This window comes from Oncorhynchus keta, chromosome 1 (assembly GCF_023373465.1).
Source record: "Oncorhynchus keta strain PuntledgeMale-10-30-2019 chromosome 1, Oket_V2, whole genome shotgun sequence".
NCBI classification, from domain to species: Eukaryota; Metazoa; Chordata; class Actinopteri; order Salmoniformes; family Salmonidae; genus Oncorhynchus; species Oncorhynchus keta.
The window spans coordinates 60,238,259-60,249,387 of NC_068421.1; the positions used below are offsets into that span (position 1 = coordinate 60,238,259).

An 11,129-nucleotide genomic window follows, 5' to 3' on the forward strand; every position below is an offset into this window, starting at 1 on the left:
TACAGTAAGTGTTGCTATTCGTTGGCAGGGGTCTTTTCATCAACATTGTGTTTTAATGTACAGTTGAAGTCGGAAGATTACATACACTTTAGTTTTTCACTCCACAAATTTCTTGTTAACAAAGTATAGTTTTGGAAAGTTGGTTAGGACATCTACTTTGTGCATGACACAAGTAATCTGTTTACAGATTATTTCCCTTATATTTCACTGTATCACAAGTCCAGTGGGTCAGACGTTTAATGTGCCTTTAAACATCTTGGGAAATTCCAGAAAATGATGTCATGGCTTCAGAAGCTTCTGATAGGCTAATTGACATAATTTGAGTCAATTGGAGGTGTACCTGTGGATGTATTTCAAGGCCTACCTCTAAATGCAGTGACTCTTTGCTTGACATCATGGGAAAATCAAAAGAAGTCAGCCAAAAATTGTAGACCTCCACAAGTCTGGTTCATCCTTGGGAGCAATTTCCAAACACCTGAAGGTACCACTTTCATCTGTACAAACAATAGTACGCAAGAATAAACACCATGGGACCACGCAGCTGTCATACCGCTCAGGAAGGAGACGCGTTCTGTCTCCTAGAGATGAACGCACTTTGATGCAAAAAGTGCAAATCAATCCCAGAACAACAGCAAAGGACCATGTCTTCACAAGGAAACAGGTACAAATGTATCTATATCCACAGTAAAATGAGTCCTATATCGACATAACCGGAAAGGCAGCTCAGCAAGGAAGAAGCCACTGCTCCAAAACCACCATAAAGAAGCCCGACTACAGTTTGCAATTGCACATGGGGACAAAGTCTGTACTTTTTGGAGAAATGGCCTCTGGTCTGATGAAACAAAATATAACTGTTTGGCCATATTGACCATTGTTATGTCTGGAGGAAAAGGGGGGAGGCTTGCAAGCCAAAGAACACCATCCCAACTGTGAAGCATGGGGGTGGCAGCCTCATGTTGTGTGGGTGCTTTGCTGCAGGAGGGACTGGTGCACTTCACTAAATAGATGCCATCATGAGGAAAGAAAATGATGTGGATATATTGAAGCAACATCCAAAGACATCAGTCGGGAAGTTAAAGCTTGGTTGCAAATGGCTCTTCCAAATGGACAATGACACCAAGCATACTTCCAAAGTTGTGGCAAAATGGCTTAAGGACAACAAAGTCAAGGTATTGGAGTGGCCATCACAAAGCCCTGAGCCACAAAGCCCTGGGCCAAAATTCACCTAACTTATTGTGGGAAGCTTGTGGAAGGCTACCTGAAACATTTGACCCAAGTTAAACAATTTAAAGGCAATGCTACCAAATACTAATTAAGTGTACTTCTGACCAACTGGGAATGTGATTAAATAAATAATTCTCTCTACTATTATTCTGACATTTCACATTCTTAAAATAAAAGTGGTGATCCTAACTGACCTAAGACAATTTTTACTAGGATTAAATGTCAGGAATTGTGAAAAACTGATTTGAAATGTATTTGGCTAAGGTGTTTGTAAACTTCCAACTTCAACTATGCCTTAATTTCTCAAAAATATAGACTCAGCTTTCATTTGACACCCAATTAGATATGCTCTAATGAACATCCCGTCAGTGCACATTGGACCTTATAGATTGAAACATTGCTCACTAATATCACAATACCGTGGCTTGTCATTGCAAGTAATGGACCGGTTTTGACTCTGCTCACTCTGATACTAAAGATCAAACAACTATTAAATCACGTCAGAGTTATTATGGGCTGGTGACTGTGAAGAACCCAAAGTTCTCCACAGTATGACACACTGTTTTTATGAACTCAGTCCGGCTTTCAACTTACTCTTGTTGTAATAGTAGAATGCCATTTCGAAATTGGGACGTGCATAATCAGTTTACCTCTTGTCATGTCTGCCACTTTATACCCTAAACATCAGGCCCCAAATGATGATGTTGAAACATCATCAACGTACAACACTACAGTTACCATGATTTCACTGACCATCAACTATTGGCAGACATTGTATTTACAGACCAATCTAATAGAAACTATAGCTATGGCATACATCCTTCAGTGTTGAATTAGCTGGAACGCTGGATATATTGGCCCACTGCTGAACCTATTACCATGAGAGAGAGTGAAGGGCAGTTTAAGAGAGAGCAGGGAGGATCAGAGTGCATGCTGGGAGGAGGAGCAGAGGCGAGGCTGTGCAGCAGCGTGTGCATCGCTCTGTCAGTTAGGGTAGGGGGAAGCTGCCGGTTACAGACCCCGTGGAAAAACCCCACTGGAGGATGACACGCACAAGCTGCAAGGGATCGCTATTAAAAAGGGAGGTTGTCAATCCAGTCTGAGCCGGTTACCCCACCCTGTACTGTGTGCCAAGTTTCAGGAAAGGCTGTCCCCTCGCTCACGTGTGCAGGGGGGATTAAAATTATAGACTGCAGCTTGCCTGAGCGGGGGAGGGAGGGGGGGGTGGGCTCAGCAAAGCAAGCCCTCCCTGATTTGTCTATTTACACACACACAAAAAAGCCAGCCCCTCCATTCTCCATCTGCCAGGGAGACCCAGCAGGGGGTGAGGCCAGGGGGTTTATTCTCTAGAAGAGCAATGCATTCAAATGACATTCCTTCAGATCAAGCCTCTTGGTATGTACACTAGACCTGCTCAACCTGGCTGCCTCTCCTCTCCCCTGCTCGGCTCTTTCCCACACCTCCTCACAAAGCTCCACCTCTCTCCACACCTAGAACTCTGGCACTGTGTCAGCACTAACCACAGGTCATACTTAGGTAACGCTCTCTGAGAAGTCAACACTGGGTACTACGAACATAACTGCCCTCACTCTGCTATTAACTCCACTCCAATACTGTTGACAAAGATTCAAATCCTTAAAACAGACCTGTCAGTCAACTCATGTGTGACATACACACATTGGCCAGTTTATTAGGTACACCACCCTGTTTAAGAAAATGGTTCTCTCCTACAGTGAGTCAAGTGGCCATGGTTTGCTATATAAAGCAGGCAGAAATGTATGGAGGAATTCAGTTACTGTTCATTTGAACGTTAGAATGGGCAAAACGTGCGACTGCGCGTGGTATGATCATCAGTGCCAGGCGCGTCGGATCCAGTGTCTCAGAAATGTCCGGCCTCCTGGGACTTTCACACACGACACAGCTAAGGTTTACAGAAAATGATGTGAACATCAGTCAGCAGCAGCCTGTGGGCGAAAACAGCTCCTTTATGAGAGGTCAAAAGAGAACGTCAAGAATAGTGGAAGCTAAAGGGTGGGCCACAAACAGGCAAATAACGGAGCAGTACAACAGTGGTGTGCAGAACAGCATGTTGGAACGCCTTGTTATGGATGGGCTGTTGCAGCAGACGACCACACCGGGTTCCACTCCTTTAAGCTAAAAACAAGAAGAAGCGGCTCTAGTGGGCACACGATCACCAACATTGGACAATTGAGGAGTGGAAAAACATTGCCTGGTCCGACGAATCCCAGTTCCTGTTGCGTCATGCTGATAATAGTCAGGATTTGGCGTAACAGCATAAGTCCATGGCCCCATCCTGCCTGGTGTCAATGGTACAGGCTGGTGCCGGTGGTGTAATGGTGTGGGGAATGTTTTCCTGGCACATGTTCGGTTCCTTGATACCAATTGAGCAAAGGTTCAGTTCCCCGAAGAATTCAGGTTGTTCTGGAGGCAAAGGGGGTCCGACCTGGCACTAGATGGGTGTACCTAATAAACTGTGTATAAACACTTTTCTAAGTATGGAAAACCGGTCCATCTGTCTCGTGGTAATCTTAAAACAACAAGCTTGCAGCCTTGCACATGCAAATAATACTGTCCCACCATTCAGAGTAGTGTGTGTCTTTTATTCATGACACAATGGCCTTTCATTTTGGCTCAAACCCAGTTAGCCTACTCTTTCTCCTTTAACCCTCTACCATTTTGATACGCAACTGACCACACCGCCACTACAACCTCTCCCATTGTCTTCCTGATAAAATTGCCCTGTCTGACATGGGCAAATGTTATTATCCTCCAACTCTCATCTGAATATGCTGTGGGAGGGGAGTGAGGGCAGAGAGAGAGGGATAGGGAGAGTCAGAGAGAGAGGGCAACCACAGGGATAACGGTCACGTCCTTCACAGTGTGGAAATAGATCCTGGGTGAGCCTACAGAGACTCAAGCCGAGTCAACCTGCTCTCACTGATGCTGCTGTTTACTGCACCAGGCTGCTGGGCTGGTCCCTGGTGCAAACCTGCTTACACATTATCCCCAGGACATACATGCCTGACCCTGGGTCACACACAGCTCTGTGGAGGGGAGAAGAGGCTGAAAGGAGTTAAAACAGCCCAGCATACAGTCCACTGAGGCATCCAACTGCTCTGTCATGTCCTTTACACAGGAGCTATAGGGAGAGTAAAGGCCCAGGCCAGGAATAACCCACAAAGATGACCCAAGAAAGAAAGAGGAAAAACTGTACAAACAAACCTGATCCTGACACCTTCTCATGGCTTGAAACATTCCTTATCACTTATTCATGGCTGTGGGTGAGAGGCTGCAGCACCACACCGTCTCAGTTCCCAGGGCCGCCGCCGACCAAGAGCTGCCTGCCTAGTTCACTGGGTCCCACTCCGCACGCAGAGCGCTGCTTTGCAAGTCAAACCACTACTTACTGCTGCAGATCCCACTCCTCCCCCACCATCACTCAACAATAACCCCTGCGCTTGCGCCAAGCAAACGTTGAGAGCCGCTATCAAGATTAGATTTCGGGGATGATCCAACGCAAGACTAGGACAGGGATCATCAACTAGATTCAGCTGCGGGATCATTTCTTCTTGAACGGTTGGTCAGGGGACGGAACATAATTACAAATCATTTGCAGACTGCAAACTGACCGCAAGAAGCCCAAATCGATATATTTGACTAAAACAATCATTTCCAACCTTGCTTACATATGTATATGACCACATCTCTCTATTATGCGTGGGAACACCTCGGAATACCTTTGTTTCAGTTCAATTGGGCTTACAAAAATGTATGTCACTTCAACTAAGTTCTTTACTATGATGCTTTTTAAGAGTAGTCAACACCACAATACTTTGTTGCTCTGCTGTGTGTGGGGGATAAGTAGCATATCTGTGAATAACCAAACCAGAGTGAAACAACGAGAGCAGAAGCCAGGGTCTAACTCCTAGAAGCATAGATTGAGTAATATAGATGGACAACAGAGTTCACGTAGGCTGTCTCTCCCTGGCTGACTGTCACGGGATAAGCAGAGCCCCCTGATGATTAGTGACAGGAGTGCATGCAGCCCAGGGAAAGGGAATCACTGGATCGGGTCACAAGGGTTCAAGGTCAAGTCACAGAGGATATTACAGGATAATCGGAAAAGCTATGTGGAGAGGTGGGGGGGGCTGGACAGTTCCAAGAAGAACTAGATTCTGACTGAGGTTGAGCCTGCCTGGTCTAGTGCTAGTGTGGCTGTGTGAGTCATTACTGCCAGGCTTGCTAGGATAGGAAGCTTGATTGGTCGTATTGGGAGCAAGCAGGAAGAGGGCGAGAAACTGATAAAACTGGAGTTGTGGGGCTGGGCTACTCGACTTGAAACACGTCCGACGTCTGCCAAAAATCAGACAATGCCCCTGACTGAAAGGTACTGGGTGAGGCAGTCTTAAAAACTGACAACCTTGACATCAGCCCACGGGATACTGTAAATTGAATGCGTTTCAAAAGTGTCTCAGACTTGAGAAACCTTAGCCACTGTAAGAAACTAACCCCTCACTGCAGGAAGGGTTTGACATCATTATCTTAAATCTTTATATCATGTTTGTCAATAAAAGTTTAGTGCAAGGGGAAGTGGGAGATTTTTATGATTTAATTTCAAAGGTCTAAGTTCCTTTAAGGGTACCATTACCCCAGAGATCGCGAGATAGCTGGTGGAGAGCCACTGTCGGGAATCACTGGCTACTGTATGGGTTTACTGCACCATCCCCCTCCTCCTTGCAAAGTAAAGTAAACCAAAGTGAAGGCTCTACTTGGCTTTCCTTGCCTCCCTCCTCCAGCCTGACTCCCTGCCTCCCTCCTCTAGCCTGACTCCCTGCCTCCCTCCTCCAGCCTCCTCCTCCAGCCTGACTCCCTGCCTCCCTCCTCCTCCCTGCTCCAGCCTGGCTCCCTGCCTCCAGCCTGACTCCCTGCCTCCAGCCTGACTCCCTGCCTCCAGCCTGACTCCCTGCCTCCCTCCCTGCCTCCCTCCTGACTCCCTGCCTCCCTCCTGACTCCCTGCCTCCCTCCTGACTCCCTGCCTCCCTCCTGACTCCCTGCCTCCCTCCTGCCTCCCTGCCTCCCTCCTGACTCCCTGCCTCCCTCCTGCCTCCCTCCTGACTCCCTGCCTCCCTCCTGACTCCCTGCCTGACTCCCTGCCTCCCTCCTGACTCCCTGCCTCCCTCCCTGCCTCCCTCCTGACTCCCTGCCTCCCTCCTGACTCCCTGCCTCTCTCCTCCAGCCTGACTCCTTGCCTCCCTCCTCCAGCCTGACTCCCTGCCTCCCTCCTCCAGCCTGACTCCCTGCCTCCCTCCTCCAGCCTGACTCCTTGCCTGACTCCTTGCCTCCCTCCTCCAGCCTGACTCCTTGCCTCCCTCCTCCAGCCTGACTTAGCTGGTCCAGAAACAGCCGTGCACATCTGGCAGCAGTGTTACAGAGACACAACTTCTGCTGCTGGAGCTAGACTTTCCTAACGCTGCCATGCTGTCAGTCAGGAAGTAGCGGATCCAAACTCCCACGTGGCACCAGAAACAGAACCCCTAGTAGGCCGTAAGCTACACCCATAGTGCCAAGTCCAGCAACAGCTCCTCCCCTGAGCCCTGTGCCAATCTGTGAGTGCTACCGTGCATTGAGGGCAGAGGACTTCCTGTGTGTCTGTGACAGGCTGGTAACAGAACTTGCTCTGTTATCAGATGACCATCCCTCCTTCTCCCTCTCGCTGGCTCTCTCAGACATCAGCCCACCACATTGCCCACTTCCCCCTTCAGCTTGCTAAGGAAGCTGAAACACTCACCCACCGGCCCACGCCGAGAGATAGGATGGGAACTCACCAACCATGAGATTGTCATATGGTACCCTCCCATGATCACAGGAGTTTGGCTAACTCTTTGATCCCTACGTAGTGCCTTAGGTCAACGTTGAATTACTCACTCAAACATCTGTTTTTTCTGACAACTATTGTCTAAGGTTGTCTAGTGTCTAATGTATGAAAACAACAACATCATCCAGCAGAGCCAGAAAAAGGTGTGACATCTTGGAGACAACCCACCACCATGAAAGTAAACCATGTAAGTGAAGTCAGACTCACAACACAACGGCCTAGTCTAACCCAGGGCTGCATCTCAGCCTCTAATTTGATCAGGTTGTGTGAACTGCTTGCTTCATGAACCAGCAGGCCCAGAACAGCCCCTATGACTCCCCCAAGACAACACAACACACAGAGCCCTGTCTGTCTGTTTGTCAGCTTGGGCCAGGAGCAGTGGGACATTTAACTGCTGACAAGGGGAGTTCACCCTTAATAAGGGGGTAGCTTATAGTTTAGCGCACCACCCAAAAGCAACACAACCCCAAAACTAGTCCTTCCAAGGCATGGCAGTGTAATAGCACGCAACCTGTCTCCTCCTGTCGCTGTGGACCTGCTAGTTTGGGGCATTATGGTGCATAACATACAGGAATATCAAACTGTATTCAACATGCTCACCGCCAAATTGATGGGTGGTGTCTAGGGCCTACCCACAGCCACTGAAGTCCCCTACAATTCCCCTGGAGTCTATTGTGGGTAGCATGGAGTGTCCCAACTTAACCTCTTAGTGGAATTTACTCAGGCTGAAAGTACAGCCTTCTGCAATTGGCACTCAGGAGTGGCACGAGTAACATTATGACATCAACAGTGTGACATTTGACAGAATGAATAATGTTTCAAACTCTGCATCTGAAATCTAACCAAACACTTCCCTGAGTCTGGGCGTCTGACAATAAAATACTCCCCTCCCTCTCTCGCTGTACCCGCACGCTTCAAAACAAGTCCAACAAGTATGTGTTGCCAGGAATAGGCATCTGGAGAATTAGAAAATAAGTTACGCTCCTTTAACGTCTTTTGACATACCACCAACGTACGGACAGCTATCGTAGACTAAATGATGATGTGACGCAAATCACACAGTGCCATAGGGGCTACTTGAGGCAAGAGGGATGTAGAGAACAACAAAAAGGGTGTGGGCAGCCATGGAGAAGAACTGAAAGTTAATAAACGAATAAAGGAGTTCCCGAGGGCAGAGGGTAAAGTTTCCAGTTGCTCAAGATTTCATGTGCTATGATTGTGTTATGGCAGCTCATTTACTACACCTCACTAACTAGATGAAATTGTCCACAAGAGGTGTCACATCTTCTATCCAGTAACAGTCGAACATTGGGGGTAAGGATATATAAAGGATCTGCAGTTGGCTCATTTATTCCTAGTCTCATACATTAACAACAATAACATTACACACAATAACACCAATTCAGATGATTAGATTAACTGTACTAATTTTAATTCAACCAGTAAGTAAAGGGTTAAAACCGTGTGTATAGCCAAAACTTTAAGACAACAGTCTCTCTAAACATGATGTGCTCAACCTGCTCTGAGCAGTGCCCTATTTGCCATCTATTTTTTATATGCAAGTGGGTCAGGAACTCTGAACTCTACCAAGCCCCATCTCCCTCGCTCTCTTACAAACGCAGGTCCTGGTATTTATTTCCAAGCTCTCCCCTCTTTCACTCTCCTCAGTGTCAGGAGAGAGTGCAGTTTGAGCTCTTACCAGCTGGGCAGAAGCAGAAGCGTGTGTCCCTTCTCCAGGCCCTATCCGGCTCTCCTGCCTGCTCTCCTGTCTCCGTGTCTGGGTAGGGCCCTGCCTGGTGCCTCAGTACTGGAGCTTTTGCAGACAGGAAACTTCCGAGTGGCCCTAGTCATACAGGCAAGCCCTTGCCTGATCCCAAACAAGCAGACACCTACCACCCTCCTCTATTTTCAGCCCACTGCTCCGCTCTGGCATCTCTTCCCCTTCTGTGATTGGCTTGACAGCTGCTCACTCACCACACCTCCTTGCTGGGATAGGCTGGTAGGTGTTCCCTTTCCTGTATGGCCAATGGCAAGGCACTCTGGGATGTGGAGTCCTTAAATGTTATTTGACCTGCTTCACAGCCCCTGCTGCGAACTACGAGTCCCAGCTTTCCGTCCCTCACCACCCCCACTTCTCCAAGCCTGTTCCAACGTAAGCACTCAGGGCAGAATTATACACTTCAGTATGTTGCTAGCAGAATGCCAGGTATTAAAAGTACAGACCAGCCATCAAACAGGATTGTGCTGCACATGAAAAAAAGGGTCTCAACCAGAACTGTCTAAGCCACAGCCAAACACTGTGGTAGCATTCTGTGACAACCCCTCCGTCTATGTTTTAAACGCACTTCAAGACTCCTGACCTAAATTAAGACATTCTTATTCTGATAAATTCCAAAACCAGCCGGAAAGAATGAACAATGCAAGTGGGTCAGGAACTTTTCCCTCCAAGCATGATTTCTTAGTGAATGACACCATCCCGAAAAGTAATTCGCTTGTCATCGTACCATGTCCTATAAAATTAGTTTTGGTTCCTCCTTCCTCTTCTTCAGAACCCACCCCCCCGAACGCCACCATCCTCCTCCTCCCCTAAGTTCTCCCACCTGCCCGTAAAGTTAATGCCTCAAACACGGCAAATAAAACTATCATAGAAAGCACAAAAGGTAAAAGCAGGAATGAGAGAAGTAATCAGGAATAAGCAGGAATAAAAACAGAACCATAACTACTGACTGCAACCCATTTCACCCTCCCCCCCAAGTATCTCTCTGTCCCCCTCCCTCATTCTCCTCTCCTCCTGTGCTTGCTCCCTCCTGTCGACAGGCCCTGGGTGGACAGTGGGGGGGTTTGCGGGGGTGCCTTTAGCTCACCTGCGATGGCCGTGATGGTGCTTGTTGTGGGTTAGCTCAGCCCTCCTCCTCTCTGGAGCTCTCTCTAACTGTCGTGCTGCTCAAAGCCCCATATGCGCTAACCAAGCAGCAGCAGATCAACTCAATTCCCTTCCTGGTTTCTGGAGGGCAAAGAGGTCCCTCCCTTTCTCTCCCTCTCTCTCTCTTAAAGAAACAGCATTCCCCTCGATGTTTCTCTTCCTCTCCTCTCTGGGGGAAGCAAAGTAAAAGAGATATTCACCTGTGATCAAGAGTGGACATTCATCATATCGATCACATAAAAAATGACAAATGAGTACTCGACTTCATCCTCTTGCTTTTGAAAGTATATGTTGATAGAGTTGTAAACAGCATCCAGATTAATTGGTTATGATCGGATTATAGTTGTTACTCTCGTCTTTTCTCCTCTCCTACTGTATCTCTCTCTCGCGCCTTGAGATGAGTCGCACCCACCCATCCCATAGCCTGAGGTCCTAGTGTCCCACCCCAAAAACAAGCCTTGGCACATTCCAGGACACAGGGGCTGCCAGCAACCCCCTCGACACCCATACCTTCATCTCTCCCCCTTCTCACGTTGTACAGTAACATCTTAACCACATGCCTCACCTCTTCATTCATACCAAGCCCACTTTTACCAATGTTTCTTCGGTGGCGTGGAAGACACCAGTCAAAATCAAATCACGTTTATATCGCTTAGAAGAACTAATTTTGACTGATTTCTAACGCGCCTATACATTTGACATTTTCTACACTGTACACCTGGACCGTCAGTCACGCTGCAGTGGACTGGGGTGGAGATCTTCCATACTCTAAACTATCTTTAACAGGCCTACACACAGAGTAGGAATGCATTTATCATATATGAAGTGAAACGGCTTACCTTGTGTAATGTGATGAAACAGCTAGCCATGAAAGGTGTCTCTTCGGTCTGACTGGAAGCTGATGCACCCCACTGTGTGGCATGGCTTGGCACTGTGGGGAGAACTAGGCTAGGCATGTTCTGACAGCATGGGGAGAGGCAGTAACACACACCCAGCCTAGAGGGCAGTGTCAGCACTTCAGTAGGTACCAGAGGTAGTTCACAATCAGAGAAAAAAAACATTTGAACTGCACGATCATTTCAGTTG

The 11,129-nt window shown here is 47.7% G+C and overlaps 1 protein-coding gene across 2 annotated transcripts in view; it reads right to left on the reverse strand.

Annotated features, from left to right (window-relative positions):
* The window catches only part of LOC118389744 (zinc finger and BTB domain-containing protein 7A), a 28,204-nt gene extending 17,193 nt beyond the window's left edge, over positions 1 to 11,011 (reverse strand). The window contains exon 1 of one of the 2 annotated variants that reach the window (XM_035779580.2): positions 10,883 to 11,006. In XM_035779580.2, the coding sequence (XP_035635473.1) occupies positions 10,883 to 10,999 (117 nt within the window). In that variant the 5' untranslated portion in view covers positions 11,000 to 11,006. Of the gene's footprint in view, positions 1 to 10,882 lie in introns of both variants that reach the window. The other variant, XM_052529787.1, reaches the window with a different exon arrangement.
* Between the last annotated feature and the right edge of the window lie 118 nt (positions 11,012 to 11,129).